The sequence below is a fragment of the Carcharhinus amblyrhynchos genome, chromosome 5 (assembly GCF_965287045.1).
Source record: "Carcharhinus amblyrhynchos chromosome 5, sCarAmb.v2.hapA, whole genome shotgun sequence".
Classification (NCBI taxonomy): Eukaryota; Metazoa; Chordata; class Chondrichthyes; order Carcharhiniformes; family Carcharhinidae; genus Carcharhinus; species Carcharhinus amblyrhynchos.
In genome coordinates, this window is record NC_137328.1 from 7,030,833 (window position 1) to 7,054,000 (window position 23,168).

Sequence of the window (23,168 nt, forward strand, 5' to 3'; positions counted from 1 at the left end):
AGAAAGAATGTTCATGATGGTGGGGGAATTCAGAACTAGGGGGTCATAATTTGAGGATAAGGGGCAAACCTTTTAGAACTGAGGTGGGAAAATTTCTTCATCCAGAGAGTGAGGAATGTGTAGAATTCACTGCGACAAAAAGTAGTTGAAGCCAAAACGTTGTGTGATTTCAAGAAGAAATTAGATATAGCTGTTGGGGTCAAGGGATCTTGGGGGGGGGAAGGGAATTTGATCAGCCACGATCATAATGAATGGTGGAGCAGGCTCAAAGGGCTGAATGGCCTCCTCCTGCTGCTATACTCTGTAAAAGTTAGAAGGAAAGTTGCTTATGACACTGTTGTGTGTGATCTGGGAAAGATGAGACAGAGGCGTTCAAAGAAAGATTTGTTCTTAATACCAGCACTCAAGTTTCATCAGCTGTTCGGACAATGAGTTTTACGTTCCACAATTGACTGTGGTGTTGCCAACCTTCCAGGATGGGCCTGGAGTCTGCAGGAATTGGAGATCCGGCTCTGGGATCCTGCTGTGCGCGACTCTGGAGAAACACCATTTGGGACTCCTGCTACTTCTGAACAAGTCCCTTTACAAGAAATAAAAATATTCAAAATGGGGAGGGGAGGCTGTTTTGCTGGCTGTTTAACATCCAATTGGCGTAGGAAGGGCGTACGTCACGAAGGATGGATGTGTTGGCCGACTAATAAAGAACAAGGAACAAAGAAAATTACAGCATGGGAACAGGCCCTTCGGCCCTCCACGCCTATACCGACCAGGCTGCCTGACTGAACCAAAACCCCCTACCCTTCTGGGGACCACATCCTTCTATTCCCATCCTATTCATGTACTTGTCCAGACGCCCCTTAAAAGTCACCGTCTGGAGCCTGAGGGCAAGTCATGTGATGAAAACTCCTGGAATACATTTAATCGCGGTTGGCAACTCTAATTGGCAATGAGTGGGTGGATGGTGCCACCCATGGGGGAACCATCTGATGAAAGGTTGGGGGTCAAGCAGTTGGAAGTCATGTGATGAAACCTCCAGGAATATGTCCAACCAGAGTTGGCAACACTGCTTTCATATTGTCTGAAAAGAAAAAGCTGAAGACACCATCCTGAGCCATTATTCAGCAGAATCCTATCCCTGCAAATCTCTCCAGTCTGCAGGAATGGTTTTAGGTGGACCTTACGCATTCTGAGGGAAGTCCTTACATTGACACCTTGTTTTTTTGCCATCGGGACTTCACAATTTGTCCATTGTTGCTTGTATCCTGAAGCTGTGCCGTTACTGATGCACCGTCTCCAATTAATATCAACCAACTTGTTGGGATAAAGCACTCTATATAAAGCTTCCAGTCACACTGGGGACAGGCGCTCCCAGACAAACAACTAAAGACAATCACTGGCCTTATCCCTTCTCAACTGCCTGAGACACATTTCCAAAGGTGAAGAAACTTAAAAGAGGTGATGCATTTTGGAAGATCAAATTCAGGTGCAAATTATACAGAAAATGGCAGAACCCTTGGGAGCGTTGATATACAGAGGGATCTGGGTGTGCAGGTCCACGGAACACTGGAAGTGGCAAGACAGGTGGATAAGGTGGTCAAGAAGGCATGCAGCATGCTTGCCTTCATCGGCCGGGACATTGAGTATAAAAGTTGGCAAGTTATGTTACAGCTATATAGAATGTTGGTTAGACCACATTTGGAGTATCGCGTGCAGTTCTGCGTCACCACACTATTGGAAGGACAATAGATGCTTTTGAAAAACAAAGAAGGTTTACCAGGATGTTGCCTGGTCTGGAGGGTTTTAGGTATGAGGTTTTAGGTTGGATAAACTCTGATTGTTCTCGCTGGAAAGATGGGGGCTGAGGGGGTGACCTAATAGAAGCCCACAAAATTATGACGGGCATGGATAGGGTGGATAGTCAGAGGCCTTTTCCCCAGGGGTGGAAAGGTTAACTACAAGCGGACGCAGGTTCAAGGTGAGAGGGGGTAAGTTTAAGGGAGACGTGTGGGGAAAATCTTTCACACCGAGGGTGGTGGCTGCCTGGGACACGCTGCCAGTGGAGGTGGTGGAAGCAGGTCCATTAGCAATGGTATATCTTGATGGGCGCGTGAATGGGAGACAAACACAGGGATAGAAACCATGTATGGCCAATATGCACTGGGTTTAAATAGGCAATAGGAATCAGAGCAGGTTTGGCGGGCCTTGCTGTTCCCGTGCTGTTTTGTTCTTTTGAAATGCTCTAGCTCAGCCCTCCCTGGAATCCAGGAGAATTTCCTGAGTTCACACTTGGTTCCCTGATCCGTAATGGGTATCGGAACCATTCCAAGATTAACACTTTGCGTTGTTGGCTGTATTGTGTGCACGCGAAGGATTGGTCACCATCTTAGCTTGACCGTAAAAAATGACGATGGCAGCTGCCATCTTTGCAGCAGGCGTCCGTACGGGTTCTGCAGGCAGGGTGTGGGGGGGCTGAGGGGGCTAAGTAACCTTCCCATGTAACGTGGCACCTAACCAGTCGGCGAGAGCTAGGTTTCGAAACACAAAGGTGAGATTGGCAACGTCTTTCGCAGATAATGGAAAGGGGTTAAGCTCTCTGTTGCGTGCCTATTTTTGTCGCTTGCTGTTTTTTTTCTGAAAGAGTTACCAGCCAGGCGGTAACACGGCAACCATCCTGTGGCTGCACTGATGAAAGCAAATCAAAAATTCTCCGCAGCGACCAATCCTCCTTTGGCAGATGATGTCAGTGCCCCGGTTGCCTAGGCAATGGCGAATGAATTATTCACGGCAGATAACAAAGGGAAGCAGAAGCCGAGGAAACAACAGTGACATCTCCTTCACTACCCAAGAACACAAGGCAGCATTACCTTCTCCAAGGTAAGTCCTGACTGACTGAGGCTAAAGTCTAATGTCTTGGGACCACTTAAAAAATGAACACGAGATTGCAGTAACTGCTTTCAATGAATAATTACAATTGATGCAACCGAGAAATGGGCATGATGTTTTTAGTATTTTTTACTGTGATGATTTCTAGACCACCAGTTTATGTAAGTCATTGCCCATCTCAGTGCGATTTCTTCTCCGCGATTATTTGTTTTAATTTTAGGCAGTTTGAGTGACTGTTCTGGGTGTTGAGTGGATGAATTCTCCGCTTTGCTATTTGTCGTTATCTAGTCAGAATCTCTCTCTCTCTCTCTCTCCTTTTCCCTGTCCCTCGCCTGCAGGTGGGAATGCCCTCAGGCACCATGTTCGGGGCGGTGATGCTGGCAGTGATGACCTGGGCTCTAACCGCCGCTCCCAGCTCCCAGCATCCGGACCAGGTGTCCGAGGCGGACCTCCAGCGCTTGCTGCATGGCGTCATGGAGCAGTTGGGCATCGCTCGGCCGAGGGTGGAGTACACGGCTCACCAGGCCCCCAATCTGGTGGGACCGCAGAGTATTGAAGGTAATGGGTTCTGACGATATTCTGCCAATCGCGGTGAGGCGTGGCCAAATCTTTCCCTTTCTCGATTTGCAAAGTCCTGGAAAATATAGCGACTGAGGACACCAGATAATAAATTGTAGCTTTTAATAGGGAATGCAAAAGAAAATTCTCCATCCAAAGACCAGTGGTTCGCACCTGCTGCCTCACGGTGCCAGGGACCTGGGTTCGATCCCCACCTTGGGTCACTGACTGTACGGAGTCTGCACATTCTCCCCATGTCTGTGTGGGTTTCCCCAGGTGCCTCCAGTTTCCTTAAAATCTTCTAAAATTCAATAAAATTTCAAAGAAGTCAAAGCACATAACAGGCCATTCAGCCCAAAAGTATTTATGTTCCACACAAGAGATGGTCAACCTCGGCTAGTGAGTGGGCTGCCTGAGTGGCCTCCTTCATCTCAGTGGACCACAAGATTGAAGGTTAGGTGGATTGGCTATGCTAAATTGCCCCTTAGTGTCCAAAGATGTGCAGGTTAGGTGGATTAGCCATGCTAAATTGCCCCTTAGTGTCAGGGGGATTATATGGGGTTATGTGAATTAGGCCTGGATGGAATTGTTGGCGAGGCTTGATGGGCTGAATGGCCTCCTCCTGCACTATAGGGATTCTATGAGAATGTGGAGCTCAATACCACGAGGAATGGGATCGATATCTTTACTTGGAAGATGGGATAAACGTATTGGAGAGGAAGTCGAATTATGTGCTGATAGGGAGATAAAATAAGGTTGAGAAGATTGTGTGGAACGGTGGTGGGTAAACTGCAACATGGGGGTCACATGCGGCCCATCTGAGCACGGCCCCCACGAGACATTTTGTTGACCGTTGCCTACACGCAGAGTTGTTACATTCCGCTGATTCCCACCTACCAGTTTGACTGAACGTAAAGCAAGGACAAGTGAAGTGAGGTGTGTGCTGATTGCTCACAACACTGACACTGAGAGCCGTGAGCTCCCTCTGTGTCCAAAGTGTCAATATTTATTTTGCCTTTGCCATTGAAGCTGATGAGAGTCCTATTAATACAGAAATGATTAAGCGTTTTCTATAACTCGTTCTGAAACATTCAGCATGTATTAAATGTCTTTATTCTTATTCATGGGGTGATGGTTAGTGAACAAGCCCGATTTCAATCCTTTGACCCACAGAGATGAAGGGGGGGGGGGGGGGGGGGGGGGGTGGCCACTCATGAGGCTCACTCACCAGCTGAGATCGCCCATCACCGGTGTGGAATATAAACACTGTTGGGCTGAATGGCCTTTGTGCTTCTGAGCTTTGTTCACAGGCTGTTCACCTGTGCACAGGTTCTGTGCTTTGAATTCTTTGAAATTTTATTGAATTTTGGAAGATTTCAAGACAAAAGGTCATATTTATAATACAGCTGACATAGTGACAATAGCAAGAGGTCTCACAACAGCAGGTTAAAGTCCAACGGGTTTATTCGGTAGCACGAGCTTTCGGAGCACTGCCCCTTCGTCAGGTGAGTGGAGAGTTGGGTTCACAAACACGGCATATATAGACACAGACTTAATTACAAGATAATGGTTGGAATGCAAGTTTTAACTCTTTACAGATACAGACAATGTGAGTGGAGAGAGGGTTAAGCTCAGGTTTAAGAGATGTGAATTGTCTCAAGGCAGGACAGTTAGAGAGATTTTGCAAACCCAGGCAAATCACGCGGGTTACAGGTAGCGTGACATGAACCTAAGATCCCAGTTGAGGACGTTCTTGTGTGTGAAACTTGGCTATCAGTTTCTGCTCGGCGATTCTGTGCTGTGACCTGTGACCCCTCATGACTTGCCTGGGTTTGCAAAATCTCACTAACTGTCCTGTCTGGAGATAACTCACATCTCTTTAACCTGAGCTTAACCCTCTCTCCACTCACATTGTCTGTACCTGTAAAATCATGATTACCTGTTAAGACCAACCATTATCTTGTAATTAAGTCTCTGTCTATATATGCCATGTTTGTGACATATCTCCAACTCTCCACTCACTTGATGAAGGGGCAGCACTCCGAAAGTTCGTGCTACCAAATAATCCTGTTGGACTTTAACCTGGAGTTGTGAGACTTCTGACTGTGCCCAGCCCAGTCCAATGCCAGCTTCTCCACATCATGTAGCCATGCCCATGATATTGTCACCGTTGACAAAGCTACGGACAGCCATGGTTACCAGACGTTTTTATCACACCAACTCCCTAAATCTCCTTTCCATTCAACTCTTGATCAGACTGCCATTCTTGGCTCCCACACTCGCTGGCATTGTTAATGTTTCTTTCTCCATACGAAACATCCATCTGCCTGCTCTTAATTATCCTCCCATCTTCTGACAGACAGACAGGGGGATTAAGGGTTATGGGGAGAAAGCGGGAAAGTGGAACTGATCCACTTCAGATCAGCCATGATCTTATTGAATGGCGGGGCAGGCTCGAAGGGCTAGATGGCCTACTCCTGCTCCTATTTCTTATGTTCTTCAGCATCCCTTTACTCTGGAAACCCTACAGTGGTTCCATGCCAAACTCATCCAGATGCAGCCAGCACAGCTGGAGTAATGGCTTCTCTTCCCTCCTTTAGACCAGGAGCTCCTCAATTATCCGCTCCTGGCTTTGTCCCTTCCTCTCATCACACTCTTGATGCCGTCATCTGCAGCCATCAGATTCTATACAATAACTATATAGAATGGACAGCACAGAAAGAGGCCATTCAGCCCAACCAGAGGGATTGGAACCCACGAGCTTCGCACTCAGAGATAATGGGCGGGATTTTAGGGCCTCACTTGCCTCGAAGCTGTAAAATTTCACCCAAGGTCAACGGGCCTTCCTGTGCTCCGTCCCTCACCTGCCTCCGATTTCCCGTGGCAGGAAAATTCGGGCTGACGTTGCTGTACCATTCCGGAATGTCAATTGGCGATTTATTTACAGAGTGAAACATTACAAGCCTGTGACTCCTAACCCAACCTCCCCACATGTTCAATCTCTGTACATGCGCTCGACTGAAACCACATTTAATGCTCGTCACCTGCATATAGTTACAAATAATTAATCACAATTAACCAGTGCTAACCTCTCACACACACACCTGACATTATAAATGACACGTAATGGGCCTTTTCTTCTTCCTGACAGTTCTTATATTCAAGCTCAGGGTAGGGTTAATGTGGGACTGAGTGCAGTCCTGCCCAGACAGTGATGTAAGAAGGCACATGACCCATAGCCAGGATCAGTGTAGAGATGGGTGAAGTCCCAGGACAGGTATCTGTACCCACTTGTCTATATTCATCGTTATAAGCTGTTCATAAAACCCGGTGGTTGATGTACTGAAGATTACAAAGTCTACATCTCAGTGTCTGAAGCTGGATTCTTCTCTCGTGTTCTAACCAATGATGGACTGACAGTCTCTATATTTTTATTTATTCATGGAATGTGGGCGTCCCTGAGGATAGTTAAGACTCAACCACACTGCTGTGATTCTGGAGTCACATGTAAGCCAGACCAGGTAAAGATGGCAGATATCCTTCCCTGAAAGACATTAAAGAACCAGATGGGTTTTTACATCAATCAGCACTGGTATTGTGGTCATCGTTAGACTCTTAATTCCAGATTTTTTTTATTGAATTCAAAATTCACCATCTGCCGTGGTGGGATTTGAACCCTGGCCCCCAGAACCTTACCCTGAGTCTCTAGATTACTAGCCTGACGACAATACCACTGCCTGCCCTAGTGGCAATATTTACCTACATCACTAGAGCGTGAACCATGCTGCACAGAAATAGATGTTAGAGAAGCATTTAAAGTGCAGAGATAAGGAAGTAATTTGAGCCTGTGTGCTAAAAGCCTGGTTGATGGGGTTATCGGGATAGGGTAACACCAGAGGAGGGAAACCATATTATCTATAGCAGAATAACTGAATACAGGAGGATTGGGGCAGCTACCAGCATAACCACACTCAGCTAGACAAAACAGACTCTCCTGAGAACAAGTGGTAGCTAAAAGCTAGTAAGAAGTCTGGCAACACTGGGTTTAAGTCCAACCGATTTGTTTGATAGTAAACTCACAAGCTTTTGAGGTTTCCCTCTTCGTCAGGTGAATGGAGAGTTCTGGCCTCAGACAGAGCATATAACAGCACAGACGGTTTACAGATTACTGATTAGAATGCAAATCTTTACACCTAACCTGCTATTCAAGTCTTAAAGTGGCCGACAATGTGAGTGGAAGGAGCGCTGATCACAGGTTACAGAGATGTGTATTGTCTCCAGACAGTACAGTGAGTGAGATTTTGCAAACCCAGGCAAGTCACGGGGGTTACAGATAGTGCGACACAAACCCAAGATCCCTGTTGAGACCGACCTCGTGTGTGCAGAACTTGGCTATCAGCTAAAAGGCTAACCTTTTAAAAACTCTGAAAGTGAAGAAATGCTACACTGAACTAAAGAAAGGTTTTCCCAGACTGGAAACTATTATTATTATTAAAATTATCCTGGATTTAGCTCATAGAGTTATATAATTCTGAATGTTGTTTGGGAAAGAGTTTGTTTCTCAGAGTTCAGGAATTGTAGGTAGTTGGAACACAGGTTAACTTTGTGACATACTGTGTGTGTAGCCATTATTGTAGTTAAGATAACTGCTGCAGTGTATTGTAGTTTTTCTTGCTGTTTGTGTACTTTTAAGTTAATAACTATTCTTTATTAATTGATTACAACAAGACACAACTGTTCCTCACTGGTTTGCATATCTTTCCTCACATTTGACCAAATTGAAACTATACACCACTGAGAACCAATGTTCCAAATCGCTTCTCTGGGTTACTGAATACTCTCGCATTTAACAACAGTGAGTTTCCTAACAAGCTCCCAGCGCAGCCTTGCTCCTCCTTTTCTTTCTATTCTCCACTAGCTTCACAATCCTCAGAGACTGAGATCCTCACACTCCTCTAACTCTGCTCTCCTCCGCATCCCAGATTTTAATCATTCCCAGCATTAATGGCTGTGCCTTCAGCTGCTGAAGCAAAATAATACCGGACGCTGGAAAGCTGACGTTGAAAGTGATGGGAGTAGGTGCTGCTGAGTGTATCTAAAAAAAATGTAACTTATTTTTTCAAATGTAGCTCACTAAGGTCATTAGCAAGGTCTCCCACTCCATCCCCTCTTTTTGCCATTGCTTCCCCCAGCTAGAGATTTAAGGGGTGAGAGATGGAACAAGATCCTATTATAATTGTTGATTAATGTGGGCTGCACGGTGGCACAGTGGTTAGCACTGCTGCCTCACAGCGCCAGGGACCCAGTTCGATTGCCGGCTTGGGTCACTGTCTGTGTGGAGTTTGCACATTCTCCCCATGTCTGCGTGGGTTTCCTCCAGGTGCTCCGGTTTTCTCCCACAGTCCGAAAGACATGCTGGTTAGGTGGATTGGCCATGCTAAATTCTCCCTCAGTGTACCCAAACAGGCACCAGACTAGGGGATGTTCACAGTAACTTCATCGCAGTGTTAATACAAGCCTACTTGTGACACTAATCATAGAATCCCTATAATGCAGAAGGAGGCTATTCGGCCCATTGAGCCTGCACTGTCACAATCCCACCCAGACCCTATTCCCATGACCCCATATTTACCCTGCTGATCCCCCTAACACTAAGGGGCAGATTAGCATGGCCAATCACCTAACTCACACATCCTTGGACTGTGGGAGGAAACCGGAGCACCCGGAGGAAACCCACACAGGCACGGGGAGAACATGCAAACTCCACACAGACAGTGACCCGAGCCAGGAATCGGACCCAGGTCCCTGGCGCTGTGAGACAGCGGTGCTAACCACTGTGCCACCTAGAAGTAAGTAAACTAGTGGGAAAAGTCAGAGGAACTGTTCTGAAATTGGAGCCACTGCCAATATTCCATCCCTCATCTGGAAATCCTGGAGGGGACGGCACTCAGCCCATTATTTGAATCCAATGACTCCGCACAGTTCAGGGATCAAACCCAGGGGAGGGAAAAGAGGGAAATGTGAACATTTGCCAAGAAAATTAATATGATCTTTGAAAGGGGAACACAGCACATGTAGAAAACAAACACACCCTATTGATGAAACTGTACATCCGTACCAATAAATAACCAAGGTAATTACAATGTTCAGCTCCATCCTCCAACAAAGCTTAATCTTGGGAAGATACAAGCAGAATATGTTTTTATTTTGCTGTTGCATTGTCACCAACTAAAGTTGCCCTTTTCAAGATAGTTCGAAGGTTTGTCCTGCGCAGTTTCATCCGTGTTGATAAAAGCAAATGACTGCGGATGCTGGAATCTGAAACAAAAAGAGAAAATGCTGGAAAATCTCAGCGGGACTGACAGCGTCTGTGGAGAGAGAATAGAACCAACATTTTGAATCTGGATGACCCTCTGTCAGAACTCTGGATCATCTCGAGTTATCTCGTCTGCTTTCTTGCATCTTTGTAAAAACCTGTCTGTGTCGATACGCGTGATCTTCTCGGAGATCCTCTCCACTTGGAGCTAATAGTTTGTGGTGTCGATGGTAGCCATCCACATCATCTAGGGTTATCCAGGCTGGAAACATTGGCTCTACTCTCTCCACACAGAAGCTGTCACACCTGCTGAGATTTTCTGTTTCGATATTGACATCTGCGTTCCCATTTCAGGGGAAACATGCCTTGTGCTGTGATTATGAGTGAGTGATGTAGTTGTTAAACAGGAACAGGATGTAGTACTCTGATATTGCTGATGGAAAGCTCCTCTTACACAGAGTGTTTCTCTCCGGTGTTGTCTTTAGGAGGTGCCCATGAAGGATTGCAACATCTGGGTCCCTACGGCAACATCCCCAATATCGTGGCGGAGCTCACCGGAGACAACATACCAAAGAATTTTAATCAGGATCAAGGATATCCTAATCCACCCAATCCCTGTCCTTTGGGAAGGAAAGGTAATTCATCTGCTTCACTTTTGACACATGGAAGAGGAAATGAAAACTTATGACATGCAAACTTACAAATTAGAAGCAGATGTTCCTCGAACCTGGGGTGGCAGGTCTGTCATTACCAGGAAAGACTAAGTTGGTTAGGATTTTATTCACTGGAGTTTAGAAGAGTGAGGAGGATGCAGAGATACTTCAATGTGATTTGGACAGGTTGAGTGTGTGGGCATCTGCGTGGCAGATGCAGCATAATGTGGATAAATGTAGCAATAATAGGAAGACAAATTATTGCTTGAAAGGGCGTAAATTGAGGGAGGTGGATACTCAACGAGACCTTGGTGTCTTCAACCAGCAGTCGCTGAAAGTAAGAGGCAGGTGCAGCGGGCAACAAAGAAGGCAAATGTTATGTTGTCCTTCATAGCGAGAGGATTTGAGTAGAGGAATAGGGATATTTTGCTGCAATTGTACAGGGAATATTGTGTGCCATTTTGTTGTCCTTATCTGAGGAAGGATGTCCTTCCTATAGAGGGAGTGCAGCGAAGGCTGATTCCTGGGATGGCAGGTCTGTCATACGAGGAGAGACTATGTAGGTTAAAATTGTATTCATTGGAGTTTAGAAGAGTGAGAGGGGATCTCATTGACACTTATAAAATTCTAACAAGTTTAGACAGGTTAGATTCAGAAAGAATGTTCCCAATGGTGGGGGAGTCCAGAACTAGGGATCATAGTTTGAGGATAAGGGGTAAACATTTTAGGACTGAGGTGAGGAGAAATTTCTTCATCCAGTGGTGAATGTGTGGAATTCACTACCACAAAGTGGTTGAGGCCACAGCAGTGGTTAGTGCTGCTGCCTCAAAGCGCCAGGGACCCAGGTTCAATTCCAGCCTTGGATCACTGTCTGTGTGGAGTTTGCACGTTGTTCCCATGTCTGCATGGGTTTCCTCCCACAGATGTGTGGTCTAGATGGGATTGGCCATGCTAAATTGACCCTAGTGTCAGGGGAGTTTGCAGGGTAAGTATGTGGGGTTACAAGAATAAGTCTTGGATGGGATTGTGGTTAGTGCGGACCCGATGGGCTGAATAACCTCCTCCTGCACTGTAGGAATTCGGTGATTGTGTGATTTCAAGAAGAAGTTAGATGTAGCTCTTGGGGCTAAAGGGATATGGAGGGAGGGATCAGGATATTGAATTTGATGATCAGCCATAATCAAAATGAATGGCAGACCAGGCTCGAAGGGCAGAATGGCCTACTCCTGCTTCTAGTTTCTATGAATCTGCTCCACCATTCAATAAGATCATGGCTGATTGTAATCTCAACTCCTCCATATCTGCCCAATAACCTTTCAGCAACTTCCTTATCAAGAACCAATCTACCTCTAGCTCAAAGACTTTGCTCTCAGGACAATTATTCTACTTTTGTAATAGTATCTTTTCGATATTTTAGTTCGCACATTAAACCTTACTTTGACATTGGTAAGAAGACTTCACTGCCATTCACCCAAGGCATTTCCCACGTGTCCACTTGCACTTGTATCTGCGCCCGTCCTTCGTGGTGAAACCCACAACCGTTTCTGGGATGCAGGTAAATATCAAGATTCAGAAATTGTTGTCAGTGAGACAATCCCTCCCACGGTGCACCGCGGATCTCCACAGAAGGAAACCTTCAGAAACCACTCGAATCGAAATGACCTTTCATTTTGATGCTCTAGAAATCCTTGACGATGTGTAGCTTGCTGGGTGAGCTAGAAATGGGGTTTTAAAGGATCTGCTGAGGGAGGGAGTGAGGAATCACTGGCAACAGTTTCTGAATTTCTATATTAAAAATGGAAGGAGTGGGATTTTCTCATGGGTTTCCTCCTGGAACCACCCAGGCGGTTACTCTCTCCCTCAGGCTTATCCTTTACGGTTACATTATTAAACATTTGTTCTGGGGCTATGGTGTCACTAGCTGGGCCTGTATTCATTAACTAATTGTCCCGGAACTGAATGTATTTCAGAGGTCATTTTAAGAGTTAACCACGTTGTTGTGGCTCTGGAGTCACATATAGGCCAGGTAAGGACGAGAGATTTCCTTCCCTAAAGGACATTAGCTGGGACAAAAACCCAGATGGGTATTTCCAACAAATGACAATTGTTTCACCGTCATCAGTAGACTTTTAATTCCAGATTCTTGTTGAACACAAATTTCACCATCCTTTTTTTATTCATTTGTGGGACATGGGTGTTGCTGGCTGGGCGGCATTTATTGCCCATCCCTAGTTGCTCTTGGAGGGCAGTTGAGAGTCAACCACATTGCTGTGGTTCTGGAGTCACATGTAGGCCAGACCAGGTAAGGACGGCAGATTTCCTTCCCTAAAGGGCATTAGTGAACCAGGTGGGTTTTTCCGACAATCAACAATAGTTTCATGGTCATCAGTAGATTCTTAATTCCAGATTTTTTAAAATTCCGCCATCTGCCATGTGTGGGATTTGAACCCAAAACCCGAGAACATTAGCTGAGTTTCTGGATTAATAGGATATTGTTTCTCCATGGTGGGATTTGAACCTATGTCTCTAGAGCATTACCTTGTGTCTCTACATTACCAATCTGACCACTGCCTCCCCATTCATCCCCTTTGAAGATTGGGTGGGTGGGTGAGGAGGGGGAAGGGGGGCACTCTTGTTTTAGGTCAGTGACACTGGAGCAGTGTCTCCTTATTGGTTATTTGAGAAAAGGCTTCATGTTTAAGTGAGGTGGGAAAGCCCACGGTTATTTAATGATGTGAAATGGAGCTCGCTTGCCTATTTCACCAATTGAAGCAACTCTTCAAACTGCCATTAACAGCAAGGTAAATGGTCCCTAAATATTCTCGAAACCATCACCCACTGAATTGCGTACCAATGATAAAATAGACTGCAATGACTTACCAGAGCTCCTTTAACAACTTCCTTGGGAGTTGGGGTGGCACGGTGACACAGTGGTCAGCACTGCTGCTTCACGGCGCCAGAGACCCAGGTTTGATTCCTGACTTGGTCACTGTCTGTGTGGAGTTTGCACATTCTCCCCATGTCTGCATGGGTTTCCTCCGGGTGCTCCAGTTTCCTCCCGTGTACTGAGAGACGTGCTGGTTAAGCGCATTGACCCAAACAGGCACCGGAGTGTGGTGACTAGGGAAATTTCACAGTAACTTCACTGCAGTGTTAATGTAAGCCTTACTTGTGACTAATAAATAAACTTTACTTTAAAACTGCAGCAGCCGCCACCTAGAAGGCAGTAGATGCGTGGAAACATCATCACTGCAAATTTCCCTCCAGTCACACACCATCCCAATTTGTTATAATATCGGGCATCCATTCACTGTGCCTGGGTCTAAATCCCTGCCTAACAGCACTGTGGGTGTACCTACATGATGTGGAGTTGGACTGGGGTAAACACAGTACAAAATCTCACAACAACAGATTAAAGTCCAACAGGTTTATTTGGTAGCAAAAGCCACTAGCTTTCAGAGAGCTGGCAGCGAGGGCTCTGAAAGCTAGTGGCTTTTGCTACCCAATAAACCTGTTGGACTTTAACCTGGTGTTGTGAGACTTCTCACTGGGTGTACCTACATCACAGGGACTGCAGCGGTTCAAGAAGGCAGCTCACCACCACCTTCACAAGGGCGACCACAGGGGTGGGTAATTCATGCTGGTCTAGCCAGTGATGCCCACACCCCATAAATGAATGAATTCACAGGCTTCGATGTAAGGTTGAAGTGTAAGATGATGCACCACTCAGGAAGGTATATGATCGTTTTCAGCTGTCGAAGGATGCTTGGAACATACGCCTGATACGGCCAAATTCAGCAGTGACTATCAACTCCACCAGCGGGTCTTTGACCCTCAGCACGATTACCCAGCCATGGGAAAATGGGTAAGTACGCTCCCGATTTCATTTCAAATCCTGACTAGACAATAGTGATGACGAGGTGTCTTACAGAACACTGAGAGGCCTGGATAGAGTGGACGTGGAGAGGATGTTTCCACTAGTGGGAGAGACTAAAACTCGAGGGCACAACCTCAGAGTGATGGGTCACTCCTTTAAAACAGAGATGAGGAGGAATTTCTTCAGCCAGAAGGTGGTGAATCTGTGGAACTCTTTGCCGCAGAAGGCTGTGGAGGCCAGGTCATTGGGTGTCTTTCTAAGACAGAGATAAATAGGTTCTTGATCAATAAGGGGATCAAGGCTTGGGCATCCCGGTGGTACAGTGGTTAGCACTTGCTGCCTCATAGTGCCAGGGACCCGGGTTTGATTCCCGGCCTCGGGCCGCTGTCTGTGTGGAGTTTGCATGTTCTCCCCGTGTCTGTGTGGGTTTCCTTTAGGTGCTCTGGTTTCCTCTCACAGTCCAAAGATCTGTTGGCCAAACTAAATTGCCCCTTAGTGTCAGGGGGACTAGCTAGGGGAAACTGCATAGGGTGATAGGGTTTTAGTGGGATTGTGGTCAGTGCAGACTCAATGGGCCAAATGGCCACCTCCTGCACTGTGTAGGGATCCCATTTTATGGGGAGAAGGCAGGAGAATGGGGACGAGAATCAAATCAGCCATGATTGAATGGCAGAGCAGACTCAATGGGCTGAATGGCTTAATTCTGCTCCTATATCTTACGGTCTTATGATCTCCATGTCTTATTTGAGCAGCTCATTACCAAATCAGTTGTGCTGTGGTAACCATTGGAGACGTTGATTGACTGAGTAAATATCATTTTTATTCAGGTTGGTCATTTTAATTTGTTTAGAAGTCAAATTGCAACCTGTGCTCCACAAATATTGTTATTTCAATAGGCAGGCCGGTGACAGCAAGAACTAACATCATATAAACAATCTCTCTTTTTTTAAATTACGTCTGAAAGGATTGTAGATGGAGCAACACGATATTCTTACCATGATGGATATAACGGCTGTTAGAACAACTCTGGAGAATAAAGCCTGGGTTTTACCGGCACTCCCGCCCTGAAGTTGAGGTGGGCGAGGCTCGCCGAGTGGCATTCTCCATTAGCCTCGGGCGGGCGTGCCGGTAATGTCTGGGCGGGGGGGAAATCAGCATTTCTTTCCGAGTGATTTCTACCGGAACACCAGCTCCGACCTGTTCTGAATTCCCCACTCAGAATGGGTTTATCCTGGTACCAGCTTTAAAGAGAGTTCCCTTCTGTGCGAGGATGCAGGGTGAATAGAAATGAAAAAGATACAGTTCACTTCATCTGTAAGATCAATTCGATACACCCCTAACGGTCCCAAATAATTATTAAGCCTCACAGACTTAAACCAGGAATGTCTGAACATCCAGTCCATCTCTCAGCTGCACGAGGACAAGAAAACAAAGTTGACTGAGGTTTCAGTCCAGGATATTTCTTTGAGTCCAAGAGTTACATAACTTATAGTTTATAAGTTCATAAGATATGGGAGCTGATTTAGGCCATTCAGCCCATCCAGTCCGCTCTGCCATTCGATCATGGCTGATATGCTCCTCGTCCCCATTTTCCTGCCTTCCCCTGTAATCCTTCAACCCATTTCCAATTAAAAATGTCTAACTCCTCCTCAAATATACTCACTGTCCCTGCATCCACCGTACTTTGGGGTAGCAAATTCCACAGGTTCACAACCCTTTGGGAGAAGCAGTTTTTTGTCAACTCTGTTTTAAATTTGCTGCCCCTTATCCTCAGATGATGACCTCTCACCCTAGAATGTCCCACAAGAGGAAGCATCAACTCCTACTTTATCCACACCTTTTATCATCTTATATACCTCAATTTGATCTCCCCTCATTCTTCTAAATTACAGTATTGGTATAAACTGTTCAATCTCTTTTCATACGACAAACCCCTCATCTCTAGAATCAATCTAGTGAACCTTCTCTGAACTGTCTCCAAAGCCACTACACCTTTCCTCAAATAAAGGGATCAAAACTGTGCACAATACTCCAGGTGCAGCCCCACCAATGCCTTGTAAAGTTGCAACAAAATATACACCAATATAATAGACAATATAAAACACCAAAATTGAAGGGTATTTCATGTTGGAATGTAGAGAGTTGCAAAAGGATTTCCAATTAGACTTTTTTATGAAAAGGTTTTTGCAAATTCTATTTAAAATTGAAATCATATAAGCTGCAAGTGGTTGTTAGGATTATTAAAACAGTGGTCGTCTTATCCGGATTCACTGGTTGCCTATTCCTTATTGCTTTTGCTGTTTACATTTCTCTTCCCTATTCTGATTGCTTCTTTCTATCTCAACCAAAACTTCCTGCTATTCCTGCTGATACTTAACATAGAACCATAGAAGATAGGAGCAGGAGGAAGCCATTCAGCCCTTCAAGCCTGCTCCAGTATTCATCACGAACATGGCTGATCGTCCAGTCAATAGTCTAATCCTGCTTTCTCCCCATAACCTTTGATCCCATTCACCCCAAGTGCTATATCCAGCCGCCTCTTGAATACGTTCAATGTTTTTGGCATCAACTACTTCCTGTGGTAATGAATTCCACAAGCTCACCGGGTGAAGAAATGTCTCCTCGCCTCTGTCCTAAGTGGTCTACCCCCAATCCTCAGACTGTGACCCCTGGTTCTGAACTCCCCCATCATCAGGAACATCCTCCCTGCATCTACCCGGTCTAGCCCTGTTAGGATTTTATTAGTCTCTGAGAGTCTCCATCATTCATTTGAACTCTAGCGAAAACCATCCTAACCTAGTCAATCTTTCCTCATATACAGTCCCTGGAATCAGCCTGGTAAACCTTCTCTGCACTCCCTCAAGAGCAAGAACATCCTTCCTCAGAAAACTGCATACAATACTCTAGGTGTCGCCCATCCAAGACCCTGTATAATTGCAACAACACATCCTTGTTTCTGTACTCGAAACCTCTCGCAATGAAGGCCAACATACCATTTCCCTTCTTGCTTACCTTCAGTGACTGATTCACAAGGATATGCAGGTCCTGCTGCACATTCTATTCTCCTGATCTACAGGTAGTAATCTGTCACCTTGTTTTTGCTTTCAAAGTGAATAACCTCAACTTGCATTTATCTAGCACTTTCAACAAAGTGTTTTTCCTGGTGCCTCCTGGGAGAAAAGCAGTAAGAAGTCTGACAACACCAGGTTTAAGTCCAACCGATTTATTTGATCGTAAACTCACAAGCTTTTGGGGTTTCTCCCTTCTTGGACTTAAACCTGGTGTTGTCAGACTTCTTACTGTGTTTACCCCAGTCCAACGCTGGCATCTCCACATCAGGCCTCCTGGGGGAGACATCAAACAGCGAGTCACATAAGGGAATAAGAGAGTGGTGACCAAAACCTTGGTTGAAGTGGATTTTAAGGAGCGTTTTTAAGAAGATGTAAGAAGCAAAGTGGTGGAGAACTTTGTGGGGAGCGTGGGTGGGTGGGAAAATCCAAAGTTTAGGACTCGGACGTTGAATGCATGGTCACTAATGGTGGAGCAATAATCAAGGATGCACAAGAGGCAAGAATTGGAGCAGCGTAGAAATCTCTTGGTGCCAATGTTTAATGAGCAAATGAGTACTGGAGGAACTGGGTCTTTGGTGTGTTAGAATATTTGTTGCGAACTTCATGTTTGTAAAATTCTTTGCTGAAATTATGGTGTTTTCTTTTCTGTGCTTGGAGTTTTAAAAAAATCATAAGTACACAGAGAGTCCATTACATCAAAGGCCAAGCAGTAGTGTTGCCAAGACAACAAGCTGTTTTTGAACTTTGCCCAGTCAATTTAAATTAGACACTTGAATACATAAGTTAAGAAATAGGAGCAGGAGCAGGAGTAGGCCATCTAGCCCTTTGAGCCTGCCCCACCATTCAATAAGATCATGGCTGATCGGAAGTATATCAGTTCCACTTTCCCGCTTTCTCCCCATAACCCTTAGGTTTCTGATAGACAGGGAAATTATCTACCCGTGACTTAAATATATTTAGCAACCACTTCAATGGGCAGAGAATTCCAGAGATTCACCACCCTTTGAGTGAGGAAGTTTCTCCTCAACTCTGATCTAAACTGGCCACTCCCCCCCCCCCCGCAACTTATCTTGAGGCTGTGCCCTCTAGTCCTGCTATCCTTTCTAAGCAGGAAGAATCTCTCTACCTCTAACCTATCCATCCCTTTCATTATCTTATACAAGTCTATAAGATACCCCCTCATCCTTCTAAACTCCAATGAGTACAGACCTAGTCTATATAGTCTCTCTTCATAGGCCAACCCCCTCATCTCCGGTATCAGCCCAGTTAACCTCCTCTGCACTCTCTCCAAGGCCAATATATCCTTCCGCAAGTGCGGCGACCAAAACTGCACACAGTACTCCAGCAGCCTATTAGATTTAAATTTGATGTTTTGGTAACCAATCCAATTGTGGGGATGTTGGACTTATTAAAATTGCTAGTGTTAAATTGGTGTCATAGCAAGAAAGAAACAACAAAAAAAAGGCTAAAGGTTTTCGTATCTTTTAAGATTTCTTTCAGACAATATGCTCTGGTAAATATGTTTAAACTTGTGCCTGAATTCCTTCACAGAACAAGAATGGGATGTACGGAAATGTGAAAGGTACTCCAGGAAGAAAAAGAAGGGTAATCTTTCTTGAATTTATTTTCTGTGGTTTGTTTTTTCTGCTTGTAACCCAACTGATGATCTAAATATTATTTTGAAATAGTTACCAAAAATCTTCAATTTATTCACCGAACTGGCTTTGAAATATTTCATCAGATATCCCAGAAATGGACTGGTCTGTAAATTATTGCATATTCGCTGCTAGGGCAGTACAGTGGTTAGCACTGCTGCCACACACTGCCAGGGACTCAGGTTCAATTTCCGGCTTGGGTCACTGTCTACGTGGAGTTTGCACATTCTCCGTGTCTGCGTGTGTTTCCTCCGGGTGTTCCCGATTCTTTCCACAGTCTGAAAGAAGTGCTGGTTAGATGCATTAGCCATGCTAAATTCTCCCTCAGTATACCCGATCAGGCACCGGAGTGTAGTGACTAGGGGATTTTCACAGTAACTTCATTGCAGTATCAATGTAAGCCTACTTGAGACAGTATGAAATGAATAAAGTGAAAGAATATAGAAGGAAAATAAACCAATATTTAATGATTGCTTTCCATTCCCCAGTATAGTGAAAACTTACTTTTGATATAAAAAAAAGTTTCGAAGAATATTTGCATAGAATCAGATTCCTTTTAAAAAAAGGCATGAGTGGAACCAGGTGATCTATGTTTTGTTTTAAATGCAAACCCATCTGATAAAATGTATTTTTTGTTCGTTCATGGGGTGTGGGCATCACTGGCTGGGCCAGCAATTATTGCCCATTCCTGAGGGTAGTTAATAGACAACCACATTGCTGTGGTTCTGGAATTACATGTAGTCAGACCGGGTAAGGATGGCAGATCTCCCTCCCTAAAGGACATTAGTGAACCAGAAGGGTTTTTTTACAACAATCAGCAATGGTTTCATGGTCATCTGTAGATTCTCAATTCCAGATTTTTATTGAATTCAAATTTCAGCATCTGCCTTGGAGGGATTCAAACCTGGGTCACCTGAATGTTAGCTGAGGTTTTGGATTAATAATCTAGCGATACCACTAGGCCATTGCCTCCTCATGGTGGCATTTGAATCCTAGGTGATCTGTAGTTTTAAACATGCTTATCTGAGTTCCTATTTCACATGCTAATGATCCTGTACTAACCTCCTGAGTTTTTGATGTAGATTTTTGAATAAATGTGAACATAAACTAGAAATAGTTCCAAAGCTACTACTCAATGGCTGCATGTTGATTAATATTTCCTCTGTACTTATCTTCCCAACTTTGTCACTCTTTTTTTATAATTTCTGATAGTCTTTTCTCTCTCCTATCTTTTTGACCTGTAGTGGCTGCTGTAATTTAGCCACCTTTCCCTACTCTGTAGTCATTGAGAAGTTCCACACTTTTAAACAGGGCTCATGCTTTCCTTCTCTTTGTTTCAAGTTGCTTAGATCAAGTCTGATTTTTAAAATTTCCATTTTCTGTTATTTAATTCTAGTTACTGAATAATTTCAAACCTTTTAGCACTAACATCAAGTTCCTCAACATACTTTATATTCAAGTTTTGCTTGTGTAAAAAAGAAAGTGACTCATAGAAAATAACTTCCATTGGAGGTAGTAGTCTGACCACCATAGGTTTATACAATATCACCCATTTGCAGCAACAAGATTTATACCCAAGAATATCAACAACTACATCCCTGAGGACCATTAGAGATGGGTAATAAAATATAGGTCTTTCTACTAATATCTTGAGAATGTTTGTTGCCCAATGACATTTATAGCATGTGCAAATGAGGTATGTAATGAGCTCAACTGATTATCTTTAAGTCTCACAACACCAGGTTAAAGTCCAACAGGTTTATTTGGAATCACAAGCTTTTGAAGTGCTGCCCCTTCATGAGGTGATTGACCTGATGAAGGAGCAGCGCTCTGAAAGCTCGTGATTCCAAATAAACTTGTTGGACTTCAACCTGGTGTTGTGAAATTTCTTACTGCTCCCACCCAATCCAATGCTGACATCATGGTTATCTTTAAAGCACAGTACAATTGCAGAATTACATTAATTGTGGTCTATAACAGCGATTGCTGCTATTGTTCCATTTCTTATAGTTTATCTAAATTTCTGTCAATAGCACCTTGAAGTATTAATAAACTAGGCTTCAGTTAACCCAAACTTTCCCATTATTTCATGAAATTGAAGTCAGGTAAAATTGAAAGCATTTTTGTTTGGAACTATTAATCGAGCAGTAAGTCAGTGAAAAACAACAGAGTCCTTCCATTTTATGACAGACTGATTATCCACAGCCTACTGAATTATTGATTGCAGCAAACCAAGGAACACACTAAGTCAAAATTGAGCATTTCTCAAGACAAAAAAGAGTCACCATGCCCTGCTAATCTGGCGGCTAGCTCTAACTTCACACTGTTACATTAAATTAGTTGGTTAAACCGCCTGCAGTTCAGAACTTGTGTATGATAGAGAGTGGGGGAAAAATGAACACCTTAAGATATAACTTAAAGAACATAAAAGTTTCACAGTAACTTAATTGAAGTGTTAATGTAAGCCCCCTTGTGACACTAATAAACAAACTTAAACTTGAAATAGACCAAGATGGTAATTTTCAAGCTGGTTTCTGTTGGGAGAGGGCATCAATTGAAGTGCTAGCTGCCAGAATACAGTGCAGTTTCTTTAATAAGGGCATTTTAAGTGGCAATTGGCAGGGTAACAATTCTTCAGTGCACTGTTTTTGGCACAGGTGTCAACATCCTAAGATGGCAACTTGCGAAAAGGTTGGGCTGAATGCATTTCCGCAGACTGTCAATCTGAACATACTATTGGAAACAACCCCAAAGCAAACAAAGTTTAAACAGTATTATTTCAATATAAGACGTCAGATTTTAAAATGATTATTTTCTTTCCAGAGTGTCAACCCGTACCTGCAAGGGAAGAGACTCAACAACGTTGTTGCCAAGAAATCAGCTCCTCGTTTCTCCGAAGAGGACAGACATGCCAATGAGTAGATCAGTTACCAAATCTAAAACAAGTCCACATCATATTGCATAGGATGTGGACCTATCATTTACATCGAAGATCATAAAGCTATGATGTGCACTGTTTGAGTAGCTAGCAAGTAGAAATCTGGCTGTTTGTGTCAATGGCAGTGATGACAGCTTAGGTTTGCAACAGTGCCTTGATAGTTGCATTAATATTAATTGAACAAGATTCTAGTAGAATGGTAATAAATGTTTAACTAACTTAATGCATCTGGAAATTGATCAAATTTTGAACAGTTATAATTTTGTCAGCAGTCATCTGGATTTTCATTTCACTGCATGCTGACAAACAGGGGCTATTTAACCAACAATACGTTAATACCCAGAACTTCAAGGCAGCAGCTTCACATCTGGTTATTGACTTTCAAGTAACACAACCTTAGAAGACATTAATTGAACAGATAAAAATAACCCACAGATTTTTAAAATGAGAGCATATTAATGGTATGGAGAAAAGTGAGACTAATTTATTATTTAACATGGTTAGTACTGTGGCAATACACCTCTGGTGATGCAACTTCCAAATCATTATTAAATAAGTACATTGGCATAGTGTCCACAAAAGACAGAATATTTCTATACAAGCTGCTTAAAGGGGAAAAGGGGAAAACTATAGAAGATGAGCAGGGGATGCCTCCCATCTGCTATCCCTTCCACAAACATTCACTCCTTCCTCATGGCAACCCTGTTCCATCTACAAAATACTCTGCAGGAACTCAGTTTCCCTTCGCAGCACCTTCCAAACCTATGATTATGACCATCTAGAACAGCAAGGGCACTAGAAACCTAAAAAGAAAACACTGGAAAATCTCAACGTGTCTGGCAGCATCTGTAATGTCAAAGCACTAGATACCTGGGAGTTTCCCTTCAAGTCATTCACCCTTCTGGCTTGGAAGTATACAATGGTCATGCCTTCACCAACACTGGGTCAAAATCCTGAAACTCCCTCCCTAACAGAACTATGGGCATACTTACATACCGCACAGACTGTAGCAATTCAAGAAGGCAGCTCACCACCTTCTTAAAGGGCAACTAGGGATGGGCAATAAATGCTGACCTAGCCAAAAATACCTACATCTGAAAAAAAATTTACAAGTTGCAACAAAGTTGGCATATTTCTGTGGCACAATTCTGAGATCACTTATCAAATGACAACTGTTACCTTGTATCCTGCAGAGAAGTCTGTGAGAAATGGTAGTA

At 44.0% G+C, this 23,168-nt stretch overlaps 1 protein-coding gene across 1 annotated transcript; it reads left to right on the top strand.

Annotated features, from left to right (window-relative positions):
* The first annotated feature begins 2,790 nt into the window (after nucleotides 1-2,790).
* scg5 (secretogranin V) lies at nucleotides 2,791-23,070 on the top strand. Its single transcript, XM_080188421.1, has 6 exons — nucleotides 2,791-2,874; nucleotides 3,222-3,441; nucleotides 10,243-10,392; nucleotides 14,163-14,275; nucleotides 18,910-18,963; nucleotides 21,837-23,070. Exons 2-6 carry the CDS (start codon nucleotides 3,228-3,230, stop codon nucleotides 21,933-21,935), a joined length of 630 nt encoding a protein of 209 aa, XP_080044547.1. The 5' UTR covers nucleotides 2,791-2,874; nucleotides 3,222-3,227; the 3' UTR covers nucleotides 21,936-23,070.
* Nucleotides 23,071-23,168: the final 98 nt, after the last annotated feature.

Excerpts from the sequence above, each read along its gene's own strand:
- scg5 (XM_080188421.1), top strand. The coding sequence starts at position 3,228 with ATGCCCTCAGGCACCATGTTCGGGGCGGTGATGCTGGCAGTGATGACC. Across the intron at positions 14,276-18,909 it reads ACCCAGCCATGGGAAAATGG|AACAAGAATGGGATGTACGG; the intron begins GTAAGTACGCTC and ends ATTCCTTCACAG. Across the intron at positions 18,964-21,836 it reads CTCCAGGAAGAAAAAGAAGG|AGTGTCAACCCGTACCTGCA; the intron begins GTAATCTTTCTT and ends TTTTCTTTCCAG.